Source organism: Typopeltis vanoorti, chromosome 19 (genome assembly GCF_054136105.1).
Source record: "Typopeltis vanoorti isolate ZY-2024b chromosome 19, IOZ_Tvanoo_1.0, whole genome shotgun sequence".
Classification (NCBI taxonomy): domain Eukaryota; kingdom Metazoa; phylum Arthropoda; class Arachnida; order Uropygi; family Thelyphonidae; genus Typopeltis; species Typopeltis vanoorti.
Window position 1 is genome coordinate 21,663,816 of NC_143567.1, and position 20,220 is coordinate 21,684,035.

Genomic DNA, 20,220 nt, shown 5'->3' on the forward strand with positions numbered 1-20,220 from the left:
AGCCACCTCCCAGGTCAAGACCTTATGATCACTCTCACCAATAGGTGGCAACATGATCATATTCATTACAGTCAAATTCTCAGATACTATTACCAGGTCAAGCACTCTCACACCCCTAGTATTTTCAATTACATGCTGTTTCAGATAGTTATCCCTTAATAATTGAATAAAATCCATTTCCTTCCTCACATGTGTCCTCTCCTCCTTCCAATCAATGTTACCATAGTTGAAATCCCCCATAATAATTACCCTCCTTCCACTCATTTCATCAATTTGTTTATGCATACCATCTCCACCATCTATTCCATCACCTGGTCTATAGCAGCACCCAACTGTATATTTTATTCTGCCAGTATCAATCTCACACCAAATAGCCTCAAATGAGCTCCTTTCACTGTCATACTTCAATTCTCCTTGGCTGCAGTTCATCAGCTATCATCAATAACACCCCTCCCCCAATTTTATTCTCTCTGTCCCTCCTAAACATACTATAACCTACACATTCTATCCCACTAACTATATCATCTTCCGTCAGCCATGTTTCACTAATGCCAATAACCTCTGGCCAGGAAGAGCCAATCAAGGCCAAAAATTCTTCCTTCTTGTTCCTAATACTCCTGGCATTAGTATACATGAATTGCAGTGTTCCCTTTGTCCCACCCCTATCTTGATGCGTTATTCTAAATATCCCATTCCCATTTTTTGTCCTTATTGCTGGCTCAGGTACATTATATACATTTTTACACTCAACTGTCTCACTGATGTCTGGATATCCACTTCCCCCCCTCCTTGGTAGTTCTAGTTTCCCTGGTTCTGCACATCCATTTTCACTTCATTCAGCAACACGTTTTCCAGTCTCTGCACACCAAGTCCATTCAAATGCAGTCCATCCATCTTGTATAAGTCCTTTCGCCCATCAAACTCATTCCACACGTCCACAAATTCCACACCACACTGTCTGCATAACCTGCGCATAATATCATTTGCGATTATGGCCCTCCTTCTAAACTCCTCTCTGTCATACCGCGGTAACAGACTCACCATTCTAACTCTGTCACTCTTTTCTTTCGCTACCTTTAACAATACTTTCAAGTCCTCTCTCATAAAAAATTTATCACCTTTCAATTCATTCGTACTAGCCACAATTGTTATTTCTTTCACCCTCTGTTTTTGCACTCTAATGCTTTCACTTACATCCTTAAATTTCGCACCCGGCAAGTACGATTTAGTTACACTCCCATCTATTACTCCTCTTAATAACAAGTCACCATACAATACTCTCTTCTTCATTTCGGAAACTCACCCACGCTGTTTATTTCCGTTAGCCGAATCACTCTGGAAAGAGTTTTGCAGGTGCTCAAATTGCCGCTGCGCATCTTGTATCACTGCGCGCAGCCTAGCGATCTCACTTCTGACAAATAATTCCTCATTCAACCATTAATCAAGTATACTTGATTAATGGTTGAGAAGGATTGTGGAAGGGAAGCTTGGTGAAGAAAAAGCTGGATTCAGGACAAATAGAGGCTGTCAGGATCAGATTTTCACTTTATGACAAATAGTTGAGAAATCATGGGAATATAACAAAGATCTGTTTGTAAGTTTCATAGATCTGGAAAAGGCATATGACAGGGTGCCAAGAGAGAAGCTATTCAAAACGCTACACTTGTATGGTGTCAGTGGGGCATTATATCAAGCAATACTTAACACTTTATTTCAGTTGTAAGTCAGGAAGTGCAGGAAGATGGTTTAATGTTAAATCTGGTATCAAACAAGGATGTACATTATCCCTTCTGTTATTCATTATCTATATGGATCATATTATGAAGGAAAGTGGTATTAAATCTGATATCAAAATTGGAAATGTTAATGTCAACTCTTTGCTTTATGCAGATGATGTTATACTTCTAAATAAACCTGCTGTAAGTCTGCAAGATTCCCTGATTAAATTAAATAACTGTTGTAATAGATATGGTATTAAAGTGAGCAATAATAAGACGATGAAAATAGTCAGAAGCATTGAAAATATCAACTGCATTGTGAATGGAGAACCTATAGAACAAGTAAAACATTTCAGCTACTTAGGCACGATTTTTAATGAAGATGGTAAAATAAACATGGAAATAGACAACAGTGTTCAAACCAATTTTTTAGCTTATGGATCTGAGAGCTTCGTTAGAAATAAAACTCTGGACCAAAGACTAGAGACCAGAGATATTAGATTCCTGAGAAAGATTAGGGGTGAACAGATGGCATCACATATTATTAAAAATAAGGATATTAGGAAAGAACTTGACATTGTCAGCATCCAGGAATGCATTAGCAGAGCTAATCTCAGGTGGTATGGTTACTTAAACAGAATGGGAGAGGAAAGAATAGCAAAACAAGCGTTCTCTGCCAGGTTGACAAGAAAAAGACCCAGAGGAAGACCAAGATATAGGTCGATTGAAAAAGTGCCTTAGAAGATAGAAATATAAGGTCTGATAATGTTGGAGTCTTGACAGGTAACAGATTCATTTGGAGGAAAATTGTAGATAGGGAGTTAGTAATGATGTAAGTTTTTCATGTAGTACTATCATATCCTGTACACCCTTTTAGGATACATGTCAGGAATTTGATGATGAACTCTAGCAGGTGTTTTCATACATTTATTTAGTATACATCTTAAGGAGAAAATGTAGATGGTAAAAAATCAGAGGCACTTGAAACATTCCACCAATAGTATAGGAATAAATGATTTGTTATTTCAACAATTATTTGCACATTTTGGTGTTATCATATGAATGTGTACATTATTGTTGTGGTGAAAAGCATAGTGTCTGTTATATTCCAGGCCTGTGTGGTTGAGATGCATATAATACTATGCATTATAGAATGGGTCATTACCCAAGCTGTTTCACCCTTGATTTGACATATCCATTTAAATTTTGTTGGCGTTTATCACCCATTCTACCCAAAATTCTCATTCATTTTAAGCCCTGGTTCAATAGAATTTGTATGAAAGCAGTCAAAGTAAAAAAATAAATAAAATAAACTCAGTTTGTTGTGGGGTGACATGAATTCTTAAGCACATAATAAATATAAATCACCCATCATCAGCAAACCCAACTTCATAAATGCCAATTATTATAGCAGAAAAATTGTCCTGTCCAAATGGAAGCTGTGCCTTCTAATCCTGTGGAAAAGGAATTGGATGAGACTTTGCTCACTATTAGCATCACTCCAATTCATGCATAAACGATGAAGGCAAATTGCTTCCTACAGTGCCAGTAACTGCACATTGTATGCCTTCTGTGGTTTTTCAATAAAAGAGACATGAGAATTCTAAATAACTTGAACAGTAAAATCTTCTGCTTCCAATGGCATCTCTCCAATTGTACAACATTGTGCCCTGGAGCTAACACCTGACCTCAAGGTATAAAACTTTAGTGCTTGCTTCCAGGTGGTGGAAGCAAGCACTAATCCAGTCTATTGCAAAAATAAATAAACAATTTTTTTTTTTTAATTTCCATCACTAGTCCTCTTAAATAACAGAGAAAGTTATCAACAGTCAACTTTTCCACTAACTAGAAGTCCACCAGCTAATCAGCAACCACCAGAATAGATGGTGGTTTCTGCCAGTCTAGATTCACAGCTAAGTATGGAAAGAATTGGAGAAACATGAGCTGTTGTTCTTGGTGTTTCCAAGGCTTTTGATGATGTTTAGCAGGATACAGGCAAATTCATCAAAAAACAGTTAATCAAAAGACAATTCATCGAAAAAGCAATTTTCCAAATAAACAATTCATCGAACGTCAATTCATCAAAAAACCAATTCACTGAAAATTTTTTGATGAATTATGAAAGAATTCATCGAAGTCATTTTTCTTGCAAACTGTTGTTTAGAAAATGTTCAGTAACAATACGGAACGTTACTCATGATACAGGCAACATGTGGAAGTGTTCATTGAAACATTAGGACATTTAATGTAAGTGTGCATCCTGCTTCATTGTGCCGATAGCAATTTATCCGTAAAGAAGACATTTCGTTCTACCAAATTTTGTCACAATAACTCTAGTCCGATTGAAATTAAAAATTTCATTAAATTTCATCCAGCCAGAGCAGAATTGCTAATATTATTTTGGAACTTCTTTACGGAAATGTTATGATAAAAGTGATCCATTTGGAACTGAACTGTCCAGACAGCTTCTTGTACTGAAAACTTCTGCGAATTCTGCTAAGTCAGCGAGTTATCGTAATACATAATTTCGACACTTTTCTTTGTAGCCCCGAATATAGCTTAACTGAAAACTGGAACAGTTCAACAATTCTTTGTAAAAGTTTCAAATACGGAATCCGAGTAAAATTTGTCCATTAATAAATGTGCGAAGCGTATAATTTTTATCAGTCCTCTTCAACTGAAGGTAAGTTAGTAGGCCTAATACCGAGATGACTACACTTTTCCTCCTGGAAACAGGCAAATCAGTCCCATGAACACATATATACAGACAGGAAACACTTATCGGACAAGAAAGACAATAAGAATCCATATTGTTCTATAATTATTCCTTAGTAAAGTAGCATTGCTATACCAACAGTGATGATATTGAGGAGGATGAGGAAAAATAGTATTAATCATTAATATTACTACTACTATTACTACTACTACTAATAATAATAATAATAAATTGATTCTTTGATGTAAATATTTTTCAAAATATAATAATAAAATATACAGGAATTCAGAGCAAAAATATTGGAAAACTTGAAAAAAAAAATCATTCCTGAAGATTTTTTAATCATGTTTCACTTATTTACTCCTGTTTGTTATTCCTCAACGACAGGAGTGGCACATGCACCTATCTCCCGAAACCTCGAAAGCAAGTAATTGCAGTTAATAAGGAGAGGAATACTCTAAGAATACTGATGAATATATGTGTGGGTATTTCTGGGTTTTAAGGAGATCTGCAGGATGTTATTTTCACAAGGATGAAATACATTTATGAAATGTTCATTTAACATCTCAACTATATCCGCCTCAGTGGATATCATTCACTGCAACCAGTATGCCCCGCAAAAAAATCCCTTTCTGAACGAAGTCGGATAAATAGTAGTTTACCGTATATAAGTGACCTGAAAGATATATCCCTCTCAAAACAAAAAAAAAATTGCACACAATCTTCACCCCACACTCCTTATAATTCATTTTTCGATGAACTGTATTTTCGATGAATTGTATTTTCTATTAACTGTGGGGAATTGCCTTTCGATGAATTGCGTTTTTGATAAACTGATTTTCGATTAATTGTTTATTCGGTGAATTGCTTTTTCGATGAATTGTCTTTCGATTAACTATTTTTCAGTGAACTCTCCGGATACCGTTTACCATCAAGGGTAGTTTAACAGACTGCTTTATTTTGGTTTACCTACTGTTCTTTATAATTGGATGGTCAGTTTTCTCTCAGATTGTTCACTGTATCGTGGTGGATGCCCCCCCCCCCCCCCATTGCTACCAATGCAGAAGCGCCTCGGAGCTTCATCCTGTCATGTACTCTTTTGTCTATACATAAATGACTTGCTCTCGTTCACCATTAATCCCATCCAGTTTTTCCAATCATAGTACACTTCATTCATCTTAATCTTTTGACAAACCACAGTTTCAGATATTCCAAGCATCAAGATTCTCTCCATACCATCCTACAGTGGGAAAAAGTGGTTACTTTTAATGTCATAAAAAATGCAGTCCTGCTTTTTCTCTTCCAAAAGGAATCTCAGGTCAATTTCACTTACCCTCACTAATACACAGATCACCATTCAGGATCAAATTTTCTTCTTAGACTGGCATTTACCTTCAGCCACTTCTAGCATAAACACATCACTAGCTTCTTCAGCCTGTAAAAAAAACTAGGCATTCTTTTCAGCTGAAGATGCTATTTTACACCCACCCTGCTATTACCTCTATACAAATCCCAACTCCATCCATTCTTTAGAATACTGTTCACATATTTGGCTTGGTGCACCTAAAAATTCTTAGCGATGCTGTCCCGAGGAGAGCAGTTTGGCTTATAGATTAACCCTTCTCTCACAGACTCATTTCAACCTGTATCTCACCAGTCTACTGTTTCATCTGTCTTTTCTATTGTGCTCTAGGTTTTTGTTGTATCTCTCGTGTGTGAGAGATGTAAAAAAAAAAAAAAAAGTTTTAGATCTCCTTGGATTTTCATCAGTGACAGACCTCTTATTCATAAATATATTAACCCTCTCATGCACAAATTTCTGAAATGGTGATTAAAAAACCAATAGTAGCTATCCACCACAGTGGACATGTGCATGAGAGGGTTAAGTTCTGTTTCATAGGAAAATTCTAAAAGTTGTTTAGATTATATCATTATTTACACAATAGCAATGAAGAAAGAGCAATTATAGCATAAGTGTTAGGTAAGCAAGGAGAGCTATATAATCTTAGATTAAGCTTCATAAAATAAGTAATTATCACTTACTTCAATTTCATTATAAGTGCTAATAGTTGGAAGACTTATTTCACTCTTGTAATGATTACAGTAATTCATCTAAATAATCTGGCAGTATTTTTATTTTTAACTTTTATTATTTTCATTATTGTAGTCCAGATGTGAATGTAGCAGTCACTTGTCTTGTTAGACATCCTACGCAGTCACATATTGTAGCTACAGGTAGAGATGATGGAACTATTCACATTTGGGACCTGAGACAACTACAGCATCCATCATCGCTTCTTGATACTCATACTTCCCCAGTAATGGAATTACAGTTTCATCCTACTAACACAAATTACCTATATAGTTGCTCCATGGACGGTTCACTTTTTCAGTGCAATGCTTCTACAATGAAAGCAACGTTATCTTCAAATGTCGCAAACTTATCCCCAGGTAAGCATCGGTATAAAAGTGTTAAAAAAACTACTCTTAAAAAGCTATTTACACACACACACACACATTGTTCATGGCAATTTTTATTCACCATTTGTAACAGTTGTAATAATGAAGGCCCAGACAGCCAGTTTATTCAGGTAATTTCTATACTCAACAGCAAACAAGCATAAGTTTTACTAAGGAAAGATCATTTTGAATAGCCTTCTCACATTTCATGATAATATTCTAGTTGAGTTAGACAAGGTAATAGATACAGCATTGGAAGGCTGCTACGTAAGTTGGAGGATATAGGATTGGATTATTAAGTATTAGCATAGATAAGAGGATAGCTGTTGATAGATATCAAAGTGGTGTACCTCAGGATCAGTCTTCGGTCTATTGTTATTCAATCTTTACAATCATGATATAAAGGATTTGACATGAGATATACAGCCATTTTCTGATGAGGCAACGATAGGCAGAATAATTGGGAATGCAACTGACATGCAATACTTGCAGAATGATTTCAGTAGGCTTGGGAGTGTGTGCATGTGAAAATGGCTTTCGCTTCAATGTTGTGATAAATGCAAAATTATTCACTTTGATGTGTTAAGAAATATGGCTTGCCTATGAAAATTGCGAATGCAGATAGTGTGAATGAATTCAATATGACAGGTGATGTGGCTTCCCTTGATAGATCCCTATTCGCTTTGGTAAATTAATAATTTATTTTTTTATGTTGCTCTCACCCATGAAAGGTTATTAGCAAACCTTTAGTACATTTTGTACCATGGGTGAGCTAAGGATTTATGTTTATCAATGTTATATATATTTTTTTTCGTAGTCCAGTAACCCTGCTCTACATACCAGATATAGAACTTTTTCAAGCCCCTTTAAGGGCAGTGGCCCCCTACCTAAAGACAATTACAAACATCCATTCCTGCAGCCTGTTGGTTAGAGAGTGGGTATACTAACTACTCAGCCAACCAGGATAAGCTTTATAAACTCAAGATACTATACAAGCTCACTCAGAGCAGGCTTTTACATCCCTGCCCAGTGGAATCCAAAACCCACAACCTGCTGGTTGGAGTGCAAGTATGCCATCCACTAGGCCAGTGGTGTTCAACCTTTTTTTACTACGCGAGCTACTTTTCTATAAAAAGTTATTCGGTGATCTACTCTGTTATATAGATCACGTTCCCCCAAACTGATATCTAATTATGCACAAATAAACAACTAAAAACTATTTGTGTATTTAAAAATTTATTTATCACTTTTAATTATTTTAATACAACAAAAAAAAACAAATATATTGGAATAAAATATTTATTTCTCTATTTTGGAAAACCAAAGTTAGAAAAAACAACAGATTGATTACAAACTCACAAGTTACAGGAAATGCTGGTTGATTAAAAAAAAAAAGTTAATGTGAAATTTGGCATTGTTTGGACCTCACAATATTTTCATAGTCAAGTTGATATGAAGAAGTGGTCAATTGCAGACAATCATCCAAATGATCATTTGTAATTTGGTTTCTTAATTAATTTTTTATGACTGCCATATTTGAAAAAGCAGATTCTGACAAGTATGTCGATTCGAAACACAACAAAATTTTTCGTGCAATATCGGTTAATATTGGGAATTTTTCATGTGCATACTTCCAAATGACTTCATTGTTTATTGATTTTAAATGTAAACTATTCTGAATGTTTATTACCTCAAGTTCTATTTCAGCTTGGTTTATATCAAACAGCCCACTAATTTTATTTGAAATTACTGTGATGTTCCAGTTTTTAAAATTTGAAATCTGGAACATCACATTTTTTAAAATGTGATGTTCCAGTTTTTTTGAAATGTATTGATAAAAGATACAATCATATCAGTTTTATTAAAATCTTTGAATCTTGAATTTATTTCTTCCTCAACTAATTCTATTTCATGAATAAATTCTTTTAAATCATAGCGAAGCATTTCTTGATTTTGTTCAAAAAATTTTAATAAATATGGGAGATGTCTAAATTCATGCTCATTTATGTTTTTATTGAACTTAACATGTCAAATTTTTATCTCTACCTTGTAACTCTAAATTTAAATTGCTTAATTTCGTACAGAAATCTACTAAATATGATAAGTGTAACAACCATCTTTTATCGCTCAATTGTGGATAAATATCTCCTTTTCCATCAAGAAAATTTTTTATATCGTTAATTAATACAAGAAATCTTTCTAAAAATTGACTTCTGCTGAGCCACCGAACATTATTGTACAACAGAAGTTCCCCATCATCATCTGCCTGTAATTTAAATAACCGCCGTTGCAGGGCTTTTCCTCGAACAGAATTTACAATTTTAAATGTAATATCCAAAACATCTTTCGTGTTTAATATTTTACTACACTGTACTTGTTGGTGAATAATACAGTGGTACGTTAAAAAATCTGGATATTTGTCATCATTTTTACATAACGAAATGAAGCCTGATTTGTTACCTATCATTGCAGGAGCACCATCATAGTAATAGACACAAGTTTAAAAAGCGGAAGTTTGTGTTGTTTCACAAATTCGTCAAATGCCGAAAAAATGTCTTCTCCCCTAGTCCTTCCCAATAATGGTATAATTTTCAAAAGTTCTTCTTTACTTGAATAATCTTGAAATACCATTAACTGAGCAATATCAGTAAAGCCGTTTTATTCATCAAATTGTAACTCAACACACTGGTGAATGTCTGGCATTAACCTGGCCTGAAAACTTTTCTCTGGCAATTTGAAACCTTGTCTGTGGCCTAGAAATAGTCTCTCTCTCTCTAGCGATGTCTCAAACCAAGAAGCTCTTTTCTGGAAGTGGGAAACTCTTCTCTCAAGCAACGTGGATCTGGGCAGTCTCTCTGACGGTGACTCTGGACTGGGAGGCCTCCTCTCTGACAGCAATTCGGGAACCAGGACCCCTTCTGCTTGCTTCAGTCCCTTTTTATTAGGCCTCTGAGACCTCGCATGAAGTTTGCCAACCCCCAAAGAATCGGTATGAGTCTTTCATCTTAAGTTTCAAGTTCGGCATGCCTTTTGTTCTCCTCCGCTTTCTTTTGAATAAGTTGCTGGCCATCGGAAAGTTGTTTGAACTCTTTCTGACTGACTTTGGAGATGTTTACACTTAGATCCTGCAAGCCTTTCTCATACATATAAGTTTCAATAACAATCTTTCTAATGCCGCCATGTACAGCTTCGTCGACAAAGACATTTTCTTTGTTTTTAAAACTCTAACATATTCTTATTAAAGCAGTATATACAGTTAGCTTAAAAAGGATTATTTACAAAAACATCTAATACAAACTATACTGCGACAAAGTTTATTTTTTTACAATATTCACATGGGACTTAACCTAAGTAAAAAATCGATGTAATGTGCTTTGGAATATTTAAGCTACAATCGAATTTTTATACTTTGCTTTCGTTTAAGAGTGCTTCTTTGTTACAATGTCATTGACTTTTTACTCAAATCTTAGGGCATTACATGATGTGTGTTATAAAACTAATATAGGAAGAAAAAATCGGGGTTTTTGTTTCATGTCGGTTTTTTCATGTTTTTTGTCAGTTCATGCAACCGACGGTATGGCCCTATTGCCTCTTCTGCAAATTTTACTGCTTCTCTCTTCATCAGGGTCTCTAAGCACTGCTTATAAACTTCGATTGTATGAAAAATATTTTCACATTGTTTCTGCGAAATCTCTTTTGGCTGAATTGAATTTCACCGAATTGAAGCCTCTGGCTCTTCATATAATTAGTAATTTATTAGGACATCTTCTTGGCAATTCTCATAGAAGGGATGTAAGTTCTGTTCGCTACAAACTTGGTATTAACTAGGTCTACCTACTCACTGATGAGACTTCAATAAAGGTTGAAATCAGTCTGGGTAGTGACCTTCTCTCATAATGTAGAACAGTAAATGGGTCAGGTGCTGCACTATCCAGGTATTTGCTTACGCTTGGAATAGCCACACTTTATATAGTTTCTATATCCAGGTATTTGTTTACGCTTGGAATCGCCACACTTTATATAGTTTCTATATTCGGCTCAGAAACAATATGGGATGTAATATCCCTTAACTTAAATATATTCAGAATGAGATTTAATTAACTCTTGGACGTTATCATTGCTGAAATGGGTGAAAGAATTGGAGGACGTACGAATTGGTCGCAATACGTAAAATAGTTACCACTGTAAAAACTACAATGATCATAAAAGAGAAGTTAATTTTCCTACATGTAATAATAAACAACTCATCCCAGAAGACCGATTGATTACCCTATTATCAGAATGGATTCTCCTTTTTGTGACATGCGCAGAAGTGTCTCGAATCTGTGGGCGTACCATAGCCGGTGGTAAAAATTTGGCACATAGTGTACATGGAAGTAGTGTAGTATGGCATTAAAAATAACTTTATAAAATGCTTTAAATCGGTAACTAAATGATTTCATTCTGGTGAGTGATTTTTTAAAATAGTTAGCCATAAAAATGTATAGATAGAAAATTTTTAAAATCTGTAACATTTTAACTAATTGAATTTGGGTATAAAAAAAAATGACGCACAAATCGGGGGATTATTGTACAGCCAAAGTAACTAACGCTATGAAGGTAATGCATTATGTTTGCAATTATTATTATTCTTCCGGGAAACTCCAAGGAGTCGACAGACTAATCGAGGGAGGCCCTAACATCATGTCAAGCACAACTATTCAACATTCACACAGTATCTATCATACCTTGCCTTGAACTCATTCACGGTCATAGCACCCACAACAGACTCTGGAAGCTTATTCCACTCATTCACCACTCTCCAAGCAAAGAACCTAGCTCTAACACCCTTGTCAACCACGCTCTTGCCCAGCTTCCATGCATGGCCCCTAGTCCTCCCACCACCAGTCATATTTTCAAAAATATCTTCTGGATCAATCTTTTAAAAACCCTTCAGTAATTTGAATGTCTCAATCATATCACCCCTCCTTTGCCTATCGTCCAATTTCTGCAACCCACAAATCTTCAACTTATTCTCATAAGGTTCATTCCACAGACCTGCTATCATCTTGGTCACTCGTCTCTGGACCCTCTCCACTTCCTCCCCATCACGAAGAAACATTGGTGCCCATAACTGGGCACAGAAGTCCAGATGGGGTCTTATCAAGGCTCGATATAGAGGAACAACAACTTGTTCGTCTCTGCATGGTAAAGTATTTTTCAGAAGCCAAGTGATTTGGTGAGCTGTTTTAGTTACTTTTGCAATGTGCCCCCTAAACTTCAACTCCCTATCCACCAACACTCCCAAATCCCTGGCCTCATCAATCTCCTACATGTAGGGAGGTAAGAGAAACCCCAAACCTTACACTTTGCCACATTAAATTGACATCCATTTTTCCTAGCCCAGTCCTCCAAACTATCCAAATCATCCTGTAAAATTTTGACATCCTGTGCACTCACAATTGCTCTACCCAACTTTGTATCATCAGCAAACAAGTGAACACTTCCTCTCAGATCCTTTCCAATATCATTGATGAACAAATTGAAAAGCAGTGGTCCAAGAACAGAGCCCTGTGGCACTCCACTAGTCACAAGACGTCTTTTAGACTCCACTCCTGAATAAACCACCCTCCTATCCATCTCACCAACTCTATATCTATCCCCATCTGCTCCAGTTTACTGATTAGGGTTCCATGTGGTATCCTATCAAAGGCCTTGGCAAGGTCCAGTAGTATCACTGTAAACCCATTACCCGTATCCAGTTCAGCCGTCACTGTGTTATAAAACGTGAGCAAGTTACTGAGGCATGATCTACCCTTCACAAAACTATGTTGTCCCCCATACAATATCCCATTTTCATCTATCCAATCCTGTATTCTTTTCTTGACTAATTTCTCTAAGACCTTGACAATGATTCCTGATATGCTAATTGGTCGGTAATTTACAACAGCAGTCTTGGAACCACCTTTATGCAGTGGAACTATTTTCCCCTCTTTCCACCCGCTCGGGACTAACCCAGACCCGAGACTCAAATTAAACAAAATGGTCAAGGATACCGACAATTCTTTAGCTGTTTCTCGTACACCACGAGCTGGTATACCATCCAATCCCACAAATGTATTGACATTGAGGTTATGCAATAGACTACTCACCTCCACTTCATTAACCACAATTCCCGTATAATCTACTGGTTTATTCGTTTCTGCAATGTCACCACCTGGATGATATACTCTTGCAAAGTGCTCACTTATTAACTCAACTAATTCAGTTACCTCCCTACCATCGGCATTCTTTAAAATCAATCTGCCGTGTACATTTTTCCTTTTACTTGCTACATATCTAAAAAACTGTTTAGGATTCTCTTTAGCCTGCATGGCCAATGTTCTTTCGTAATCCTTTTTTGCTTTTCTTACCACACTCTTCACCCTTCTTGCCTGCGCTTTATACCATTCATGTGCCTGCCGTCACCCTTCTCCTTAAATTCCCTCCATAGTTGTTTCTTTTTTTGCAACTCAAGCTTAATGGTGTTATTCATCCATTTAACCCCTACTTGATTTATTATTCGGACTCTAGGTATACAGTCAACCATTGCTTCATGCAAGCACTTCTTAACTACTTCCCATGCACTATCAACTTCTAGTCCTTGCAGTTGTACATGCCATGGCACTGAACCAATCAAACTCCTAAGCTTGTCATACTTTCCAGCCCGATAATTGCACATGTACCCTGTCTTAATTGAAAATTCTACACCTTTAGCCACCTCCCAAGTTAAGACCCTATGATCACTCTCACCGATTGGTGGCAATGTGGTCATATTTTTTACAGCCAAATCCTCAGATGTAATTACTAGGTCAAGCACTCTCTGACCCCTAGTATTTTCCATTACATGCTGTCGCAGATAGTTATCCCTTAATAACCGCATAAAATCCAGTTCCTTCCTTCCGTGTGTCCTCTCCTCGCTCCAATCAATGCGACCATAGTTGAAATCTCCCATAATAATCACCCTCCTTCCACCCATTTCTTCTATTTGGTTGTGCATACTGTCACCACCATCTTTTCCATCACCTGGTCTATAGCAGCACCTAATTGTATATTTAGTTCTGCTAGCCACAATCTCACACCAAATGGCCTCAAATGTGCTCTTTTCTCTATCCTGCAATTCAACTTCTATTCTCCTTGGCTGGAGCTCATCAGCTATCATCAACAATACTCCTCCCCCCATTTTATTCTCTCTGTCATTCCTGAACACACTATACCCATCACATTCAATCCCACTAGTTATATCATCTACAGTCAGCCATGTTTCACTAATACCTATAACCTGTGGTCTGGAAGTGCCAACTATGGCCAAAAACTCTTCCTTCTTGTTCCTAATACTCCTAGTATTAGTGTACATGAATTTAAGACCGCCATTAGCCTCAACCCTACCTTGATGCCTTATATTAACTATCCCACTCAGATTTGTTGTCCTTATTTGCTCTGGCATATTATATTCATTCTTACATTCAACTGCCTCCCTAAGGACTGTATATCTACTCCCCCCCACTTAACAAATCTAGTTTCCCTGAATTTGCACATCCACTACATTCAGCAACACTTTCTCAAGTCTTCTTATCTACTCCCCCCCACTTAACAAATCTAGTTTCTCTGAATTTGCACATCCACTACATTCAGCAACACTTTCTCAAGTCTTCTTACACCGTAACCATTCAAATGCAAGCCATCCATCTTATATATAGATCCTTTCGCCCATCAAACTCACTCCACACATCCACATCAGTCGTCCAAAACGTCCAAAGAACAATTGCATGTGTTCTTTGGCCGTTTTGAGAGATGAAAAGCCTACATTTTCAGGAAGGAGGTATTTAAAAAAAAAGATCTGCCACCTTCGTATGAGACTAGCAACTTTACCATAAGTGGATAAGACCTTTTCAAGGTTCCTCACATCCTAAAATATTGAGAACTGATATTATGAGCTTGTTTTTATTGATTTCCAGTCCATGTGGTTTAATTTATTTGTAGGACTGGATTTAAAAAATGGAGTAAGCGCAGTACACTAGTCTTGACAACACTTGCCTTTTATATGTTGGTTGGATATATCAACCTTTAAATGTTTCTAGTAGACAGAAACCCTGAATGGTCTTATCATTAAGTGTATCCAGTACAAGAGGATAGTTGTTTACTTCTGCTTTAGATTTAAACGGTGTTATTGTACATTTGAACTCCAGTTCTCTTCAACCATAGAGGTAATGCCACAACTGTAGGTCTCGAAGAAAATAAAGAAATTTTGAATTTAACTTTTGTATATTTTCTTCATTAATTCTTTATTGTTGATGGTACATCAACACAGTGAACCAGTTTGACCAAATTAGGAGAGATGGCAGGAGCAAGGTATATGGACTAGTTTGAAGGCAATTCATAGACTGAATTTTGAAGATCTTTAACTGTTTTCTAACGTTCCTAAATTTAAAGTAAGAAAGAGGAACTCATTTGACATCTAACAGAGGTACAAGAAAACTTTGTTTGCTTACATTTGGATAAAGACAAACAAGAATAAAATCTTGGCAAGTATAATTAACTTTTTTGTAACCATGTATAGAGATCTAATTGAGAACTGATATTATGAGCTTGCTTTTATTGATTTGCAGTCCATGTGGTTTAATTTATTTGTAGGACTGGATTTAAAAAATGGAGTAAGTGCAGTACACTAGTCTTGACAACACTTGCCTTTTATGATATGCTGGTTGGATATATCAACCTTTAAATGTTTCTAGTAGACAGAAACCCTGAATGGTCTTATCAGTAAGTGTATCCAATACAAGAGGATAGTTGTTTACTTCTGCTTTAGAATTAAACGGTGTTATTGTACACTGAATAAATTAATTCCATGTACAGTTGCACTAAGGTCAGCTGTCATGTATACTTTATTATACAAGTATTGTGGGTGAGCCTTTATTTTATGTTATAAAAAAAAAAAAAAAAAAAAAAAACTAACTTTGAGAGTACAGAAATTTTATTCTGTTTTTGAGGAAATGCTGCATATTTTAATCTTCCTTAACCATTTGGTTTCTCTTTCAGAAATGCTGCAATCTGGAAATTGTTGGCTCAACTGTGAAGCTTCTAAACACAGGCTAGAAATTGTTTCCCTCCTTCCATCATGTGTAATGAGTGTAAATAGCCTGGATATTAAAGGTTCTAATTTAGTATGTGGTTCTGATAATGAAGCTGTATATCTTCTACATCTAGCCAATGTTGAGCATTTTTAAGAACTGCTGTTAATTCAAGAAATACATCAGTCTCCCACTTCATGATGTTCTATTCTTTTCATCTTAAATTCTTATGGTTACAGATTTGTATATAGCAGTTGCTTTTGGAAGATGATATTTATGCAATTTTTGTAATGAAGACTGTTGAACTGTGCTTGCTGTTGTAGAGCATTACTAATAGTTAATATTAAATAAATGAATGCATTCAGTTAAATTCAATAAATTTGTGAATGTACTTAGGTCAGCATTCTCTGTTTTCTGAAAAAGCAAATGATTTTTCAGTACAGTGAATAAAATATTGCATATATAACTTTGGAAAAACTACCTATTTAAGTGTATATCATCATAATCTTCCATTTTAATAAACAGACATAAGTAACTACAGAAAACATTAATATTGCCATTGCATAAATGTGTGTTTCGATAAGAAACTGCTTTTTTTATATTTCGCTGATTCTTGAGCTTAGTAGTGACATATCCTTACACAATTCTCAGATAATTTTTATGTTAAGAACAGAAAAATCTAGTTTATATGCAGTAGGTACATAATTGAAAATGTAAAATGAATTTCATAGCTTTCTTTGCAGTGCAAGATGTACATCAATATTTAGCCAATTCATACTATCTGTTAATTCTTCATTGGCAATAAATTAATTTGTAACACAGAGCCTTTAACACATGGAGTTCTAATCTAGTCATATTTTTCATCATTCTTCAGATTCGATATGTACAACCACTGGAAATGTATCAAAATTTTATTCTTTTAAATTAAGTGTCAGTTGAACTTTATGTTGTCTTTTTTGCATGCTTTTCATTCATTGACGTTCTGAAATAAATACTCAATGGACAAATGAAATATACCCAAACCGAACACAAGATGGTAAATAGGCAGACATGGGAGGCTTCCTGAAAGTGTATCGCAATCAGTGATTATGGATGTATTATTGGCGCAAGACAGATGGGACATTACTGAGCAAGTAGGAAAACATGTTTTTTCCCTGCTTAAAAAAAACTTTCTTATAACTGGTACATATGTAATTGGGAACTGTAAATACCTTTCCCTTTAGATGGCTTTCAAACTTGTAAAGCAAGTGTTACACAAAATGACTCCATACTTTTGCTTAGCATCTGTTTCACAATTTATTTTTAACTCTTTCCCCCGTACTCTTTTGGAAATTAGAGATTTTCGATGTAGAAAACAATGAGTTGACATGAGATTTGGATTACTTTTGCTTGGCAGTTATCACAAATTCCTGATATGTGGACCCCATATTATAATTTGACATTATTTCAAAACCATTTCGGTATCCTTAGTTATGGAAACATTACTTAACAAATAAATACCACAAGCTATGCTTTGCCACTAATGCTTATGTTTATCTGTGTGAAAAGCAAAGTCAAAATTTTCAGTTTTTCTTACGTGTTCAGTTTAATATCTTTTGACATGTCAGTGATTCTTGTACTGATAGTGAATTACAATGTTTGAAGTATAAGCTCAAGTTGAAATTAAAAGGATTCCACTTCTAATAACACTATTGTTTGGCAAAACAGTAAAATTAGTTACTCAGCAACTAGAAAACTGGCTTTCTGTGTTTACTTTCAGCTTATTTAAAGTGTAAAAGCTGCTTGTAATATTCTACATTTTTACTTGTAAGAATGTTTGTTAAAAAATGTTTAAATTTGGTTGTTGCCACAGTAGTATATGCCAATGTTTCTCTACATACAAAACTAACATAAAACATTCTCTTGATCCCTATTTGCCAAGCCATATTCCAGATAGGTATCAAGTAAAAGTAAACATTGGTTTAATACATTCATTCTGGAACATACTAGTGCAGTATAAGGTACTACATTGCCTGGTGTAAGTATATTTAATTTTATCTTTTACACTTTTTTCCACAGTGCTAATTGCATAACACACATTGCATTGCATCTTATGCACTGGGCAGCAACTCACTTAGCTACATATCCTGTTCCTTTTGCATCAGATGGGAACATTTTTACAAATTTTTTAATATATATTATGGCACATTTGGTTCTATTTCTTTTTTAAAGTAAAATCTGTAAAATTTGTTTTTGTGAACTGTCTTAATAATATAGAAAATCTTAAAAGCATCATTTAAACTGGTTGATTTCTGCACCTTTGTGTAGTACAGGTGAATCCTAATGATATTTCAACTTTGATTATATCATTTTATATTTAAAAAGGTGACTGTTAAACTATACAGGAAACACACACTAACTAAAATGATATCCCTCTAATAGCATTATGAACCAATGTGACCACTCATTTTCTACAAATGAGAATGTTTTACTTAAAAAAAAAAAAAGAGAGAGGCATGGAGGGAGGCGGAAGATGCAAATTTGTTGGCATGTGTATTTCTAATTATCAGTTCATAAAACTAGCAAAGATTTTAATATATTGATGGTGAACACAGACACAAAACTGAAGGGAGCTCATTTAGTATAGACGAAGCCCTTTGGTCGGAAAGACCTGGGTTCAATTCCAGTCAGTGATGTGAGGAACCTTTATCTGGTCTCTTTCCGTGAAAGATAAGTTAGCCAGTCACATACAGAGGTAGGGGTTTTTTCATCCAGAAACTCTTTTTTCGTTCCCCAGAACAGGAAAACCGGCCCTGTGAAATGAACACTTGGATTACAGTCATGAATACGTCCGAGTCTGGATACATTTGTGTGTGTGGGGGGGGGGGCAATGATGAACTACCCTGTAAAATCTCACCAGGAACACTTTGTAGGCATTGTCTACAAAGGTCTCACGTAGGGTAGAAATGAAAGGGAGAAAACCACCACTAGAGTTTCCATCATCTCCTCTATCCCATCCTATTCCTGTGTTAACTGCCATGATGCGACTCATGATTGACTACGACTGTCTAACATATGGTGAAGACTATCTCTTCCACACATATTTTAAGTATTCATGGCTGTAAATCCATGTGTTCACAAGGCTGGTTTGTCTTTTCTGAGGGGTGAAAAACCCTCCACCTCCATATGAGACCAACTAAGGTTTCCTAACGTCATGGACAGCAATCGAACCCAGGTCTTTCAGACCAATGGACTTCATCTATGCTGACTGAGATATGGAGGCTCAATCTCCCCACTTGTCCAGCATTTCTTGAATTGGAAGATGTCCAATGCTTTATGATTTACTCCAGTAGTCAACTATCATTAAGTTTAAAATGTATCCTCTAGTACAGCATTTCCCAAATGGTGGGTCACGACCCGGCACCGGGCCATGAAAGCTAAATGCTGGGTCGCCTAAACAAATTCTCGAAAACCTAAAATACAAGTAAATAGCATTTAATCGGGACTAATGAATAAATAATTTAATTAATAGATAATTCCTGATGATTGGAGTAGAGCTCTCATAGTACCCATATATAGAAAGGGAAATAAAACTGAATGTGAGAATTACAGAGGTATTTCCCTACTGAGTGTTCCTGGCAAGATTTATGCAAGTATTATTATTATTACTATTTTTACGGGCAACTCCAGGGAGTCATTGGACTCATCGAGGGAGGCCCCAAATCATATTCATCACAACTATTTGACATTCATACAGTATCTATCATACCTCGTAATTCTCACATTCAGTTTTATTTCCCTTTCTATATATGGGTACTATGAGAGCTCTACTCCAATCATCAGGAATTATCTATTAATTAAATTATTTATTCATTAGTCCTTAAACTCATTCACTGTCACAGCATCCACCACAGACTCAGGGAGCACATTCCACTCATTCACTACTCTAAAAGTAAAGAACCCAGCTCTAACACCTTTACTAACCACACTTTTGCCCAGTTTCCATGGATGTCCCCTAGTCCTCCCACAACCAGCATTGTTCTCAAAAATATCTTCTGAATTAATTTTATAGAAACCCTTCAGTAATTTGAATGTCTCAATCATATCTCCCCTCCTCCGCCTATCAACCAATTTTTGCAACCCACAAATCCTCAACCTGTTCTCATACGGTTCATTCCACAGACCTATCATCTTGGTCACTCGCCTCTGGATCCTCTCCACCTCCTCCCCATCAAGAAGAAACCTAGGTGACCAAATC

General features: G+C 35.9%; 1 protein-coding gene across 1 annotated transcript in view; it reads left to right on the forward strand.

Moving 5' to 3' along the window:
- Positions 1–16,790, forward strand: part of Nup43 (nucleoporin 43) — a 120,183-nt gene extending 103,393 nt beyond the window's left edge. Inside the window, exons 6-7 of the mRNA XM_090409374.1 lie at positions 6,602–6,885; positions 15,952–16,790. Coding sequence (XP_090265500.1) covers positions 6,602–6,885; positions 15,952–16,139 — 472 coding nt within the window. The 3' untranslated portion in view covers positions 16,140–16,790. The remainder of the gene's footprint in view (positions 1–6,601; positions 6,886–15,951) is intronic.
- Positions 16,791–20,220: the final 3,430 nt, after the last annotated feature.